General features: G+C 36.5%; 1 protein-coding gene across 3 annotated transcripts in view; it reads right to left on the bottom strand.

The window, feature by feature from the left end:
• Positions 1-414: 414 nt before the first annotated feature.
• Positions 415-17,341, bottom strand: part of itgb2 (integrin, beta 2) — a 29,976-nt gene continuing 13,049 nt past the window's right edge. For all 3 annotated transcript variants that reach the window (XM_065252254.2, XM_065252255.2, XM_073811930.1), the window contains 11 exons: positions 13,817-14,058; positions 12,435-12,590; positions 12,230-12,325; positions 9,751-9,840; positions 9,521-9,655; positions 7,567-7,754; positions 7,247-7,482; positions 6,867-7,083; positions 3,266-3,471; positions 3,014-3,177; positions 415-1,522 (listed from right to left, as the gene is read on the bottom strand). In XM_065252254.2, coding sequence (XP_065108326.1) covers positions 1,454-1,522; positions 3,014-3,177; positions 3,266-3,471; positions 6,867-7,083; positions 7,247-7,482; positions 7,567-7,754; positions 9,521-9,655; positions 9,751-9,840; positions 12,230-12,325; positions 12,435-12,590; positions 13,817-14,058 — 1,799 coding nt within the window. In that variant the 3' untranslated portion in view covers positions 415-1,453. The remainder of the gene's footprint in view (positions 1,523-3,013; positions 3,178-3,265; positions 3,472-6,866; positions 7,084-7,246; positions 7,483-7,566; positions 7,755-9,520; positions 9,656-9,750; positions 9,841-12,229; positions 12,326-12,434; positions 12,591-13,816; positions 14,059-17,341) is intronic.

Below are 17,341 nucleotides of genomic sequence, written 5' to 3'. Positions count from 1 at the left end.
TTTTTAGTCTAAAAACTAGACTTATTTTCTTAGGTCAATTTACTCCATTGGCAGTTTTTTGTTTTTTTTTGCTTGATTATGCACAAAATCACTTAAATTTAATATTTTTGCTCTAAAAACTAGACTTATTTTCTTGGGTCGTTTTGCTCATCAAGAAAAAGCATCTTAATTTAAGAATTTTTTGATAGTTTTACTTGAAAACAAGACAAAAATACTAAGAAATCTTTTTCTTGAAAATCATTTTTTGCAGTGTACTGTGCTGGACTGAACGTTTAACAAGGTGATGATGTGATATTCTTTTTACTCTGAAACATTGAATTCCGTATTTGAGGTTGATCGTGGTCCATGCTTACATCTGCATCAAAGACCAGAACCATCCTCTTGAAAATTTGGTAAAAACATAATGCAAAATAATAGTTTAAATAGTTTAATTTTATTTAAGAAATTTTACCCTACTATACAAACACTCACATAAGTTTGACTTTATGAAGAATAAAACACAGGTTAAGACAAACAGCTTACAAAGCAAAGCAAACGCAGCTCTGTTACCATTTCTGAAATGTCTGTGTTAATAATAGCAAACGCCAACCATTGTTCACCATGAGTTATCCAAAATGTTTTTCAATCAGAGTATTCACAGTTTTTAACTCTTTCCCTGCCAGTTTTTTATTTTAAAGTTGCCAGCCAGCGCCAGCATTTTTTATGATTTTCACAAAGGTTTAATGCCTTCCAGAAAATGTTCTTCTTTAAATATATAAACATATCAAATGAAAGAACAGACCGTCTGCTTTCCAACAACAACAACAACAAAAATTTTTCATCCTACCTTCATAAGTTCTCTTGGTTTCCACTTTTACTGCGGTAGAAATCATACATGTGTTCGACTTCATGCAGCATGGCGAGGACGGATTGGCGTATGACATCATAATAGCAATCCAAAAGCGCTACTATCGAATGTCATACACTGATCGTTCTTTGCAGCGCCACATGCAGAAGTAGACCGTATTGTTGTTTATATCAAGCCACTGTGTTTTCTTATGTTATAACATAACTGTTACACAACTTTATTTTATTGCATCATCCATGCATATGATTTTTTAGTCTGAATTTATTTTTTTGACAGTGGAAATCAAGACTAAAACTAACATCCATAACTCCTTCATACAGTAGCATCATCAGGCTGTGATTTTGTTTTGTATGATGACTTCTAGTGGCGTAAATTACATACGGTGCCTTTAAGAATTAAATAAAAAAATGTGATTCAACATTAAACAAATGTGTTAATTTAACACTTGACATACAAATACAGCGATCGCATTGGTCATTACATGTTAAAGACAATTATTTTTTTTATGAAAATTCATGATAATTTATCAGACATCCACTCATCGTTTGAAATTTCTGAAAGTCCATAGATGATTTAATAGACATCCACTCTTTGTTAGAAGTTTTCTTAAGAATCTCCAGAAAATACTGGGTTTTGGACTGTGGTGGTTGCATCCTTGAATAATGGATTGGAACCCTGTGGGGAGATGAAAGCATCTATTACAATAAAGTAACGTATGAAAAGTCAATCAGGCTTAAGATCTACACTCATGTACAACTCAAACCACCCCAAAAGAGGTTTGATTAACCCTCATAAGACCCGATTTTCTTGTAAAAATGACCCCAGAAATTAAAAGAGTGATTACAAAAAATATATACATTTTTAATAATACAAATAATATATAAATAAATGCTGTGTTTTGGGAGATATGATGGGAGATACACAAAATTCCTCAAATACACCATTGGCTTGCCTGTTAAATATAAATTTTTTTATGAAAATTTCAAATAAATTATTATCTAAATTTGATTTAAATTGTTTTTAGATATTGATCTAAATGTTATGTGTTAAATTTGGTCATCTGGGGCCTTATGTATAAAGCGTGCGTACGCACAAAATGGGGCTAGAAATGTGCGTACGCCAGTTCCCACGGAAAGGTTGTGATTTATAAAAAACAAACTTGATGAGAGAATGGGCTGGCAGGGTGGGATGTTAGGATGATTCATGTACGCACACTTGCAGGTGATCTGTGATTTATAAAAGGAACATTGCTTTGTTTTAGAAGTCTTCATAATTATTGGTGTATGCCATTTTTGGCTTTTGTGCGTACGTAGACTTTTAGTAAGGATCCTACACAATTTTTTTCTAATGAGGCCCTGGTGTTTAGAAAAAAAACATAAACTAATTACAGTTTAGGAAATAAATCATTTTGACCAGCAGATGCCCATAGAGACCCATTCATTTCACTGGATGTGACCAAATGCTCAAATCACTACTTTAGTGATACATTTTGTGAATTTATGTTTATATAAACATTAGAAAGGACATTAAAAATAAATATTATTTTTAATAGTAGAACTTTTTCTAGTTTTTGATGCTTTTTGAAATGTCTGTTTTTACAAAATCTGTGTGCATGCGCGTGTGTGAACGCGTGTGTGTGTGTGCGCATAAATAAGTGTTTGTGTTTTTATGTGTGTGTAAGTTGTACTGTGACTGTGTGTGAGTCTGTGTGTGTGTGTGCACGCATGTGTGTGTGTGTGTGTGTGAGCATTAGAGCCCACCAATTTACATCTTTGTTTCGCATCTGTGGCTGTTTTTTGCCAAATTCTGTAAAAAATCCTCTTTGTGGCAGTCATGTCTTTTCTATATTGCATTTCTGCTCTGGTACATGCATTGATTTTTTTGACAAAAAAAGAAAAATTATTCTTTGCATTTCCCATTTCAATGGGGGTCATTTTTACCCCCAAAGGGCCTCTTTTGGTAAATTTTTTAAACAAAGATTTTTGATATAAATATAAAAAGATAGTCTAGAAAAGTCACAAAATCTTGTTCCACTGAGATGAAGGAATCATGTTTTTTAACTAAAGAAAACTGGCTTGGGGGTAAGATTGACCCCAAGGGACATATTACGGTTAAATATCAAGGGTAAAAAAATGTATATTTATGCATAGAGGAAACATAACTCACAGCAAATCTTTCTTGTTTCCTGTCTTTTTCAAATCTTCTCCATTCCTTAAGGTCACTTGCATAAAGGCACGCCTTTACAGTGAGGAGAATCAGGAGTCCGATCAAAGCTACGCCGGCAAGAGATCCTCCTACAATGGCTGCTATATTTGGTCCCTCGGGACACTCTATTACAAGAAACATAAAGGCGAAATTCAGTAATCTGACTTACAAACCCAAGAACCAGAAACCAAAAAATCTCTATAGAGTCTGTACCTATGGTTTTTAGCACATTGACGGTGTACTTGTCAAATCCTTCTTGCTCAGTCATTGTAAATGACATCCAGCATCCTTCTTTATCTTTAGCACGACAATCACTCTTAAGCAATTTATCAACCACATTGACTGTAAGATGAGTACAGGATGCTGAGCAGTTCTTTTCCAATGGACCGCTTCCAAAGGCCAAACATTCAACACAACTCCTGAAAAAGGCAAGACAGGGATTGCAAGTTAAACTTATAGTAAACACAGACAAGCTTTGCATTCAGTCTGTTCAGACGCATTGTTTTTTAATACTTGTAAAAATCAATCATCACACAGTACACTGTAAAAAATCCAATTAATGAAATGTTGGACGGGCAAAACTAAATAAGGTAGACCAATTTTCTTGTTTGAGCTTAGTTGAGAAGACATATTATTTTAAGTCTAGATAAATCTGTGTTTAAAACATTAAATGAATGGTTATTTTTAAATCCAGTCAACATTCAGAATGGCCAGTGTTGACTGAACTAATTAAAACAAATCTGGTAAATATGTGGACTTATGACAGCTTTGTTTCCTGACAACAAAATGCTCCTAATATTACTGTTATTTGGTCACAAAATGTAATTGTAAGAGTTGTTCAGGCGTGAATGTATGTGCTTAAAGTTTAAATATGCAGTCGGTTAATAAAGCTCCAGATGAGCTCCAGTAAATCACCGGCGCTTAAGCGCTCACACCCCGCCCATCGCAGCCTGGCCTCGGCAAGCGCATCGGAAATCGACTGCTGGCTCTGATATCTCTATGGCGTTTAAACGTGATTTAATTCATTTTAAGTTCTCATACTTAATAATGAAAGGGGTATGTTTTAAATCATATTTTAGGATTGCACTTAATTGATATCGCTGTGGAGTGATGTTTCATATATTTTACATTTGTTATAACCATGCTGCGAATTTGAACTTCAGAGCTGAAGGAGCGGATGGAGAAATAGTCCCAATATCATAACAATCTTAAATAAAACTTCTAAATATACCCGTGTGTACCCGTGTGTGCGCGCTCCGCGCACGCTCGCGTGTGTATGTATGTTTGTGCGCGTGTGTTTTGAATTTAAAATGTCTTAACTCGGAAGGATCTGGATTACAGGTCATTTAATCTGAGATCAATCCGCAAGTAACAGCCGATTCACTTACTGTTTCCCACAAGGACACAAGTCATCAGCCGTTTCCTCAAGTTCACGTCAGGTAAGTGTTTGTAAATAAATGTTAATTTTAGACTATATTAATTGGCAAAGATGCAAATACTCTACGTTTTTGTAAAGATATAAGTTATATAAAGGTGTGTTATGTTATGTGTCTGAGTTAAAGTGGAGCTATTTTAGTTAAGATAGCCTGGATATAGGGTTGGTTTACCGGACAGGGTTTAGGACTCGGTCTTAATTATAATTGGGACATTTTTACAAACAAACCTTAAAAAATACAATACTGGCGTTCATTTTGAGGCAAAACAATAGCACTCATATGTTAAGAGATGTCAGTATTTTAGTCAGTGATAAGCCCTGTCCGAAAAAAAAAAACGCCCAATAGTGTTTAATTCAACTACTTGTAATGTCTGAGGGATATTTGACCTAACGTTAACGTTATTTTAGGGAATAAAGTCTTTCACCGTCAAGCTTTATTATATTATACATGTATTTATGTATGTGTGTATGTATTTATATTCCTCTGTTTATCAAACCAGAGCGGAGATGATGTGAGAGGCAGACCAGAGGGATACATGGCGAGAAGAAGTTCTCCTAAATGGCCCAGCAGATGTTCTGACTGACTTTGGAGTGCTTTTTGGACTGTTTTATGCCCTCTATTTAGAGTAGACTTATGCTGCGTTCCAGGCAACCTGTAACCCGTAAATCACGACTTCAAAACCACGACTCTGAACTGGGAGTACATCGATCTAGTACGAGTTCACGGGTGGGAAGTCACGGGTTTGACTGCCATTCCAGTGCACTTTCACAGGTAGAAGGTTGTAAAAACACGAGTTACAGGCTGCCTGGAACACATACAGTTGTAAGTCGTGGTTTTGAAGTCGTAATTCACGGGCTCAAAAACCCACCTGGAACTAGGGATGTCACGAGAACCGATACTTTGGTACCAAGCCGATACCAACATTTTTTAAACATGACGGTACCTGCTTTCTCTGGTACCGGAGGTACTGAGGTTCCAAAACTCTTCCGGTACTGATGGGGGCAGCATATACGTGCATGTGTATTTGACGCTCCACAAGAGTTAAAGAAGAGGAAGAACGCCTCGTACGAGCACACGGGAATCTCTCTAAAGTAGTTAGTCGCTAATCAAACATAGAATTTGGCAAAGCTCTTAAAAGACAGACACCCCAATCTTTTTAAAGAATTCAAGGTAAGTTTTAAATCACATTAACATTATATACAAACTGTAAAACTTTAATTTTATACTGAAACCCAGATCCTATATTATGTTTGTTTGAGGCAGCTGGCATTAATGCCGTGTAACCAGCTAACTTTATGCTAGATGTTAATGTTTTGTGTAAGTCAGTTATTTGTTAATGATGCTGCATTTGCAACATTATAAACTAACGTTCTATAAATGGCCGACCATGCATCGCCATTTAGCCATCCTGTTAGCAAAATGTAGCCTAATGTCACTGGATTATATAAGTATTAAAATGTTAAGGGTTTTTAATAACTATTTTTATCCTGCAACAATGTGAGCGATATTAAACTAATGCTTGCATTCAGAGTATGTGTATGTCCACGTGTGTGTGTTTATAAGTCCACCTTAGCACCTGTAGCCTTAGCTGATTTATTAGTCATTGTCAGACAGTATGTTTAATAAATAAAATATCTTTCTTATTCTCTCTCTTTTTGACAGTATCAGCCAGAGAAGGATGTACACCAAAAGAGTCAGGAGAAAAGTCAACAAACATTAAAACAGACAACCTAAACAGAAGCTCTTAAAAGTTTTCTATAATGTTGAAATGTTTTAATAAAAAAAATAATGTTTAAGTATAATTGTTCTTTTTTTTACACAGTGTGGTACCGACTTAGGTACCAAGTACCGTGTACTTTTTGGGGTATTGGTACCGACTACTAGATTTTTGGTACCGTGACATCCCTACCTGGAACTCAGCATTAATTCTGTATGTTCTGTCTGTATGATAAGTGAATAAAGCTTTTGTTTTTGTGTGACTGAAGTTAATTATTTTGTTAACAACACCAGTATAAATTATTTGATAAATAATTTTAAAAGGTTTATAAAAAATTCCCAAATAATAAATATTAATTGAAGTAACACATAAAACATTGAGTAAATACTTAAATTTTAATTGACAGAGTCTTTGCTGTACGTTTTTAAAGATTCAACTGATTAAAACATTTTAGTTTAGAACTATAAAGCTAGCTGAGCAAACATACTTTTTTATATTTGAGTCAAGTTCAATCCAGGTAACACTTTGGAGTCAGATATTGAGTGAACGTAAAGTTTCTGTGGAACTAGTTACTAAAAAAGAATTCATTGAGCCAACAATTTATTTTTTACAGTGTAGGTAATGGTTATATGTAAGTTTGTATGAAGTCATGTTTTCTTACCCTGATTGTTCACATGGACGTTGACAAGTAGGACATTCTTTGCAGAACAGCGGCCTGTATGATCTCTGACATTGACACTCGTTACATACACATTTACCACGTCCGTAACACACGGTGCCATCTTTCTTGCAAGCTTCATCAGATTTCGGACAGTCGCACGCCGTTCCTTCATAGCCATCAAAACAGTCACATTTACCACATCTGCATCGCCCATGACCTGACAATAGTGAACACCCATGACACAAGCACAGATTGAGAAACAAAAACATCAAATACGTGATTATGTTTTTTACATAAAATCACCCTACATAATGTAAAGAAATCAATGAGTGAAATGAGCATCTTTAGCCTACGGTTATGTGCCCATCCCTGTATATTACCTGCACACTGTTTACTGTTGCTTTGTTCGCAATGTTCATCGTCGCATTGACAGAACTCGCCGTAGTATTGGCTGTTGCCCTGTGTGAGGTGACATTGGCAGCGTCCGCATACACATTCCCCTTTTCCTTCGCACTCCAGTGTCGCGTTGTCTTTCCGGCACTGCGCTCTTAGCGTTTCCTCGTTTTTTTTGCCTAGTTCACACTCACAGTTCTGGCCTAGGAAACCAGTATTACACCTGTGGACATGCGGAGGACGTTCATGTTAGAGAGATGTAATGGGTATAAAATAAAGCATAAATAATCATGAAATTATTTCGTACTTGCAACTGCCACAGACCACTTTGCCATTGTTTTTGCAGTGGGGATGATCTTCCCTTGGATCGTCACATTCACACTTGCATTGAGTTGAAACAGTTACCCTTAGTTTTTCATTAAAGCCCAACGGCCCAATAAAGAAGGTCTGATTCTCCATACATTTCTCTGCTGTCACTGTCACATCAAAAACCACCTGCACAGATTGTGGTAAGATTGATTTGTTAATATGATAATATTAACATGATTTCTTAAAAATTAATATGATATGATATGTCAAGAGAGACATACAGCACAAACTAGATCTCTGCACATAGAGTTTTAAATGAAAAAAGATGCTTAAAGGAATTGTATGTAACATTCATTTCCAGTGGTTGAACTTGGTACCTAGGTCTGAATTCAAAATATTGGAGAGGTTTTTCCCTGTCCCCCTTAGCTTGTCAGACAAATACAGGAGCACAAATGATGATGAAAAGCATAAGTTTATCTGCTTATTTTTACATTTGCAAATTACAAAACGCTCCTGTGGACTCATTTTTGAACCATAAAAACTGGCAACAGAGCTGTCGCAATACACAACTGAGTAAATTTTAGTGTAACCAGTTTACAAGCTATCTGACCAACAGATGGGTAATCCTGAAAACAGATTTTCAACATGATCTTAGTAACATACTTCACACATACTTTTTTGGCTATTTTTGGTACATTGTGGCATGGGCACATCTAGTGGACATTACAGAAACAGTAACAAGATTTTTCCTACAAATCAGTAGGGGAGAGCGGGGCACAACCTAACGCTTTTTGGTTTTGGCTCAATCATTAAAAGAAATTTGAGTTTGATTAATTATATTTTTACACAAGCAACACACACATCTCTGCTACAAATGAACATTTAAAGTTTATTTTTTATTACTTACCATTCTTGGACAAATACACCAAACGTGACAGAAATGCGAACGTTACAACTTACCCCATAGGTGGGGCTAATTGTAGCAGACAGGGGTTTAGTTGTAACACTTGCTAAAATTTAGTTTGCAGGCAAATATTTCATACTGTTTTGTCTATATATGTCAATACTATTTGTTCATATATATATATATATATATATAATAGACAGGTTTTTACAATATTCATTCCTCATCTAACCATAGTTTTAGATGAGTGGATGAATGGATACAAATGTCTAAATATGTGAGAAAAAAAGACTCAAAATCAAATTCTGATTTTAGCCGTTAATTTCATTATAATTTTAATTGTTGGCGTGACCTATTTAATCACTATTAAAGATATCAACAAAAATTAATTTTGACACAATTTTTGAAAAGACAGGCACATTTATTTTGTTGGCAGCCAGCAATCATTGGTGTGTAGCCTATTTAAAACAACGGCAAGAATTATGCTAACGTTAGCGGTTTTCATATCGTAAATGCTGAGGGGTTAACAAAGCGTTACAATTAACCCCGCTGGGTCAAAATATTTTCAAGCCCACCAAAAAAGTTGCCAAGAGCTGCAGACATATTTCAAAATGATGCTATGTTTTAGTCAACAAGACACTGAATAAGATGACATAGCATTGGATTTGGTATCTTACACACCCATCTCAGAAACCGATAAAAACATATGATGAACAAATTTACTTCCCAAAACACTCGTTCATCAATAACTCTCTGGAAAAACATTATACCTTTCCATAAATTTGCGGCTGACCGTCTTTTGGCCTCGTGAAAACAATACCAGAAAAACAACTCACTCAACTCTGTGCAACAATGTAAATGGTCCATGTTACAACTAACCCCGCATTAGTTTGTGCCCCGCGCACCCCTACTTCCTTATTTTTCAGTTGTGTAGTTTGTATCTCCACAATGTCCAACAAGTAAGGTATCAACATTTCTCTTGAAATCAGTATTCTTCACACATCATTGTGTACTTTACTAAGCATACTCATATAAAGTGTGTACTCACCTTCTGTTTTATATTCACATTTTCACATATCCCACTGTCCGTGAGCTTTTCCCCACCAACACAGTTTGATCTGAACTTCACCGATATGGAGTTTGGCACAGAATCATGGGCCATAATCACTTTTGAGCTTAACTTCTGTTTACCCCCCCCCCCCAAAAAAAAGTCAAGTTAAAAAGGGTCTGCTTTGACTTGTGAGGCTTGAAATAATACTTTTATTGTTTCTTACTTACATTGTATGCTTCCACAATTATTTTGACGACATTGTTTGAGTCTGCAGAAAGCACACCGACAGCCGACTTGGGGATCAGTTTACTGAGCTCCTTTTACAGAAAATATAATTATGATCAGCTACACCGTATTAATTCTTTGAATATACCATCACATACTATTAAATGGTACCTATTATGGCCTTTTTACAAGATGTAATATAAGTCTCAGGTGTACGCAGAATGTTGCACATAGCACTGGTGCTATAGAGGTTGAAAGTTTTGGCCAAACTGTTATAGACGGTTTCAGCAGTAACAACGTAAACAAGCGGCTGTCGCGGTCCGCACGTAACTTCCGGTAACCTCCGCTAAAAATAAATAACAACAAAGTACTTTAAACATAGTTTATTTATATAACAAGCAAAAAAACAACACATAGATTAAATAGGAAACCAAAACATTTGTTCTTTTCGACGAGGCATTTGTTCAAGAGCTCAGTTTAGCAACTAGTCAGACCATTAAAAAAACGAAACCGGAAGTAAAGTTCGGATCCAGACGTGTATCACGTGCGTCCGATGAAACCGTCTATAGCACAAACATAAAAACTTCATTATTACCATTAAGTAATCATGTCTGTAAACAAACCCAAGTAAAGATGCTGGCATAGTTTGAAATGCAAATGTAATCAGGAGAAAATTGCTGTGTTAGTTTTGTCCTGGTTCTCCCCTAATGCAGGACTGTTATTGGGCGGGATTTATAAATGTGACCTCACATTAATGAGAGAATCAAAACAGCATGTCTAAGGCTGTGTTTACATTTTGCATTAACATGCGATCTCAGTGATCCGTTCACGCAGATCCGATCATCCGTATATCAGGACACGGCGCGTTTACATTTGTTACATAAATGTGGCTTCTGTATCTGGATGTGTGATCGGATCCCGTTCGGGGAGACGCGCGCTGGGTGGATAGCTGTCAATCAAAATGGGTACAGCTGTCTTTAGCCACATGATTTAGGGTTTTCGCGCTAACCGCAATCCCGTATTGTACAGTGCTACTGAGAAGCCAACAACAGATAATAACTAGCAACCCCAACAACCGTGATGTTCACATTTTAAGCGTTATATTTTTTAGCTTTAAAAGCCTTATAGCGTCCGCACCGCGGATGAATGTTCTGTTTAACTTTACCTGAACTTGACTTTCACTCGCATGCTTTAAATCAACAACAAAATCCGTGTGAAACATGACCGACTCCACTGTTTTATTCTGCCTTAATAACGGGCTTTTGGCTCTGCCTGAACTTATATGTATATTTTAACCATAAACTGTTGTTAGTTATGTTTCCTGGTAATAATATGATTTAATTAAAAGAGCTAACAATTTACTGTTCATAGTGCGTAAGAAGTAATGTAATTTACAAACACATATAAGTAACCTTGCATAAAACCAACACTGACTAAATGTATTTGGTTAATGTTATTAGTGTTTGTACGTGTTTTAAAGTAACTTAAAATGTGTTAAATGAGACAGAAACAGCCGATTGACCAGAAAGAAGCGCAACATTCACATTGATTTGTCGCCATGGAAACTCAAACATTATAACGACGATCCTGAATTCTGCCATTAAATATTAAATCTCACTATGAATAGTTGTAACATATAACATACCTGAATAACTTAAATACAGTTAGCAGTGTTAAAATGCTTTGTATATCGATTTATTAAGATACTTTTAAGCGTAGCTAGCATTGCTCCACAAATATGAATTTATGCGTCTCTCACCTGCGCTCCATGACCTAACGTCCTTTATTTTTTGACAGCTGTCAGTGAGAGGAGATGATAGTGGGCGGGGTTTTGTGTGACGTTGACCTGTGAATCCAGATACGATGGCTGGATTGCGGTTACATTACACTGAGATCCGATCACAATGCGTCCTCGACTACCTCTGCATCAGGACACACAGATCGGATAACATTCCGAACACAAACGCGTTTACACTTGTCTTTTCAATGTGTATGTGGACAACATCCGGATACAGGTCGCATGTTAATGCCAAGTGTAAACGCAGCCTAATTATTACAGCAAAAGAACAAAGAGCAGGTGGATTTTTTTCATCGTAGTATGGTTGTGTTCACACACTGCCAACACACATTATGTTCAAACGCCTTGTAAAAGTGGATTTTGAATAATAAGTGCCCTTTAATAAAAATACAGCAGTGTTTGTGTAAAGGAAGTCATTTTTATAGCATTAATAAACATCCCCTGCCTCCCACTAATATAACCTATTTTTTATTTAACATATACAACATATTTACAATGTCCATATTATGCAATATTAAGCACAATATAAAATAAATTTTCTATGCATTTATAAGAGAAGCTTTTATTTAAAGGGACAGTGCATAGCAAAGATTTTATCAGTATATGTGTTCCTTGGGATCGAACCCATGACCTTTGGCTAATGCAATCCTATACCGACTGAACTACAAAAGCATTTTACTTACTGTGTACACACTTTCCATATTCTTGGTGACGGCAAAAATTGGTTGTATATTTTTCTCTTCCAGTTTACGAGCTATCTGACCAACAGAAGGGTAATCCTGAAAACAGATATTCAACATGATCTAAGTAAGTAAGTAAAACAGAAAGTGCCAGTGTTTCATGTATATTTAATATGCCAAAACTTTACTTTTCAAATATAAATCATACCCAGATGTTGCTTTTGCTGTACTTCTGGTTGACCAGCTGACAAGTTTCTTGGTTTGGTTCCAAAATGGCGGCAAGTTTTCCATCCCCTGCCATATGAAAGCCATCATCTGTGGCCACCACCAGCAGCCGAGTGCTATTTCCCCAGCCAATCTCGTCCTATTAGATATGTTAGATTACTATTATCTAAGACAGCATGAAATTGACATCAAATGTTTGTATCACCTTTGGCTGTAAAGGTCTTTACTTTCAAAAAGCCTGTCTAAAAAGTACCCAAGAACTAAAATGAGTAGGAAACTTTTTACAGCATGACAGGAGCATAAGTTAATCACTTTTACAAATTGGTTGACTATGTTTATATTTTTAAAGAGTTTTGTAATTTATTTGTAAAAACTAGGGGTGTGACGAGACTTACTCCATGAGATTATTACACTTTTTAAGGACGCCTACATTTACTTCAGTGTTTTCTGTTTTGCATGTGAATTCTTATCCAATCATGACAAACTATATATCATTTGAAAGCTCTATTTTGGGAGAATTATGACGTAGTGAGAGTCAGTTTCTAAAAGGTCACAGGCCCACAGGTAGGCCAAATTTGTTTTTACATATTTATAACACTAAACCCCTACTCTAAACCTATTAAATCATGACAAACTATATATTGTTGGAAAGCTCTTAGAATGTAGTTTTTTATATTTCAAGGTCATCTAATGATAGAAATAATGACAGTTTTTTTTGTTTCATGTCCTCCCCCCATAGGAATGCATATTAATTATTATTTGTTCATAAAACTATATCCTATTATAAATCTACAAAAATGTTGACAAACTATGTATCATTGGAAAGCTCTAATAATGTAGTAGTTTTCATAATTTAAAACCTTTAGTAATTTATTAATTTGTGACAAGAGTATGCAGCAAACCGTTGACCCCTAGTGGCCGTTGTTGGTAAAACCACTAAAAGAGTGACACAAACCTCATTTTTTGTGATTTTAACTTGAAATTTGGATAACAACTACTTGAGACATGTGGCTTCATGTTTACATTATTACTTTTGGGAAACATTACTTTTTTATAAATTTATTTATAAAATACATTTATTGCATTATTCTAGTTTAAAATGCTGAGACACTTCACATGTAAATTATCAACAAACAAAAAGCATCTTAGGGTTTATATGAGTTCCCAAATGAACATCATTAGAAACCCAAATAAACAAAGCACACGCAGTAAAAGTCTTTATGCTGATATCACGAGAACAAGAAATCTCATGACATTTTAATCTTGCGAGATCTCGTCACACCCCTAGTTAAAACGGACATTTAATAAAGCAATAAGAACTTTTGTACAGGTGCAGGGTTTATATAAGCATTCAGAAAGTCTTACCACACAAACGGCAGCTTGCATAATGGCATCAAGGCTTCCCTCCGGAGGGTCCAGGTTTCCGGATATGTCCTGCTTGGCCACCATTTCTTTAAATTTGTTCCCGTCAGAGGTCAGAGAAAGGACATGCTGAAAGCCAAATGCTGGCTGACAAGCGACATTTTTGTCTGGGCAAGGTCTTTGGAGCTTCGCTTCATTGGTGTCCGTAAATGGAAGAAGTGTCTTGTCGACAAATGAACCAAAACCTGCATTAAAAACACGGCTTTATGAAGATATTGACATAACTCTTTAAGTTCTGTCACCTGTTCTGCTGACTCAGAAACACACAATACACTGTAAAAAATTCTGTAGAAATTACAGTATTACAGGGTATTACTGGCAACTAGCTGCCAGTAACTTACTGTAGATTTTACATTTATGTTATTTACTGGCAACGTTTTGTTCAAAGTTAAATGAACAGGAAACATTTTCAGTCTTTATCTTCTACAGCAATTTACTGGCAACCAGCTGCATAATAAAAGCAAATTTTTACAGTGTAAAGTAAAATGTCTTTGCTTTCTTGTGCTACAAATGTATAGCTACACTGTCAAAAAAAACAATTCCTTTTCTGTCACTGGGTTAGAACCCTAAGTTTTGTACCTTTACAGGTACAAAACATATTACAATGTTTGAGTACATTTCTGCACCTATACAGTATTGTGTACCTTTTAAAGGTAAAGTTAAATGTTTTGTACCCATAAAATTGACTGTAACTGATACACAATAGGTTCTTGGGGAATGGAGTACTGTGCACGGAATGGTACAACATTTTAATACTAACGTTTACATGCAACCAAATAATCCGTTTGTAATCGTATTGATGGCTCAATCGTATTGAAAAGCCTTCATGTAAACACCTCAATACAATTGAGGTCGATTGGATGCAAATTTTCGATCATATTGAAAGGGGTGGTGAAGTCCGATCTGTGATCCGATCATCAGGAAAAAGTATTGTGCACATGCTCAGAAAATTTGTGCTCAACTTCACGTTTTATATTTATGTATCACATGATTCTCGTAACAGAAGCATGCAATAGCAAACCAATGGCAACACGCATTTTCAAGGTAATGGGGTCACATGCTGTACATTCTGCAGCATTCATGTGTACTTTCATAATATTAGGCTACATAAAGCAATAAATAGTGTTGTGTCTTTTGAAAATTATGTTTTCATTGCCTTTATCTGAAAACTTCTTAAAGAGCACCTATTTCATTGCTAAAAAATGTATTTTGTGTATTTGGTATAATACAATGTGCCCTATTTTAACGATCTGAAACGCAAGTGCGAAGCGCAATGCGCAAGTGACTTTGTGGGCGGATCTTGGGCGCTGTTGCTTTTTCCCGGCTGGAGAAATAACTCTTGCGCCGGGCGCAAATTAATAAGGGGTTGGTCTTAAGTAGGTTCATTATTCATAGGTGTGGTTTGGGCGTAACGTCAAATAAACCAATCAGAACGCTATCCAACATTCCCTTTAAACGCAAGGGCGCAAGTTCCATGGCGGGTTGCTATTATTATGACGGATTTACCAGGCGTACGCCAGGAGCGGTTTACAGCCGAGGAGACCCACGTTCTTGTAAGAGCAGTTAAAGACAGAGAAGTTGTTTTGTATGGGGATGGGAGAAACCCGCCCAAATCAGCGTCGGTTAAACAGGCGTGAGAGGAAATAGCCACATTTGTCTCTTCAGCTGGCATCCCCATCGTTGCGCCAAGCGCTACAATGATGTCAGGAGACGGGGGAATCCCAAGCTTGCCAGCATAAATCGGGCACGCTGTGTAACAGGAGGTGGATCTGCCTCTACACAGATCTGCGTCCACCCTCACCGCTGAAAGGGTTTGGGGGCTTTGAAATCGGACCCAAGAAACGCAAGCAAGGTCCAACCCCAAAGAACACTTCCAAATCAAGTTCATATACATTAAGGTTTCTTATGAAAACATTTTAATTATTATTTACATAAAATAAACGTAATACAGCCACACAACAAACGTATGAAAATATTTTAATCGTTATTTGCATGAGAATTTTTTTACGCAGCCACATAATAAATAAAAACTATCACCACGATGCTCACCACTATGATTCCCCTTATCTCATGTGTTAACTCTTTCCCCGCCATTGACGAGATATCTCGTCAATCTGCAATACCGCACTTCCACTACTTATAAAAACCCGAAGTATTGCCCTAGGGCAAACAGCTGTATGTCCGTGTATGTTTTAAAGATCGCTCTGCGTCTGATCTCTATCAAAAGTCCTTCACAAAAATGGAATTATCTCAGCTTTTTGCTCAAAATTTGCTGTTTTTGATGAAACCTACACATATTTGAGAGGTGATAAAAACAGAACACATGAAGGTAGGATAAAACAGATTTTTTTGTTTGAAAGCAGAGGGTCTGTTCTTTTATTTTATATATTATATGTTTATATATTTAAAAAGGAGCATTTTCTGGAGGGCATTCAAGTTTTGTGAAAATCATGAAAAATGCTGGCGATGAAAGAGTTAATATTTTTTATTGTAACAATTTATGATTTGCAAAAATAACTGTTAACATCTGTGATTAGATAAGCAAAGTGTGCGCGCGTTGTGCACGCTATACATTATGGTCAAGCATGCGCCCTTAAAATAGCATAATGAACCACGCGCAACGCGCCACTGACTTTAAACTAGTTTTTTTTGGACAGTGGCGCAATTGTTTTTTGAAACTGCAAAATAGCATCAGGGATGGTTCACGCCGGAACACGCCTCCTTTTTTGTGCTGAACCGCCCAGGGAGCGCAAGTTCATTCCCTAGTTTGCCGACGTGCATCTGTGGAGGGAAAAACCCGCTGTGCGCCGGTGCAAAATACGAATGATACATGCGTCACTGACAAAGTCAATTGCGCTGGGTGCAAGATAGGGCCCAATGTGTTCACATGGTTTATGGTTAAAAAAACAATAATTTTCACATACTGTACATTTTTGTAGCTCCTGCCTTTCTGAAACGCTTTGATTTTGTACAAAACTCATCGATCTGAAAAGCACCGTGTCCCTGATTGTCCAGCTAATCTGTACATTGTGATTGGTCTGAATACCTCTGACGTCAGCCAGAAATGTGACGCTCCTTACCATGTTTGAAAGATTCGGTCACAATGCAATGCAAACAGGAGTTAACTTACAAGCTGAGAGTCAAAGCAGGAGGAATTAATGTCGGTATTCCAATCCCAGGAATCTAACTGTTGCCTACAATACATGTGTTCGTTGTAGTCCTAGAAGAGATTTACGTTGGAGACGATAACTCGCGTCATCGTTTACATTGGGGTTTGTACCTTTTGCATATCGTTAACATGTACTAATACACACTTACACACCAAAGGAATGGAAAACGTGAATTGGATGCTCTGCTTATTTTCGAGTTCAGATTTGGCTACTGTTTACGTGTTTTTTTTCTGCGGGTTAAAGATGAAAGGATTTATTGGTATTTGGGCTGTGAATAGTCATTAGGATGCTTTTGGGC

The sequence above is a fragment of the Paramisgurnus dabryanus genome, chromosome 15 (assembly GCF_030506205.2).
Source record: "Paramisgurnus dabryanus chromosome 15, PD_genome_1.1, whole genome shotgun sequence".
NCBI classification, from domain to species: Eukaryota; Metazoa; Chordata; class Actinopteri; order Cypriniformes; family Cobitidae; genus Paramisgurnus; species Paramisgurnus dabryanus.
Note: the sequence above shows the minus strand (reverse complement) of the source record. Positions and strands in the feature narration are given on the sequence as shown.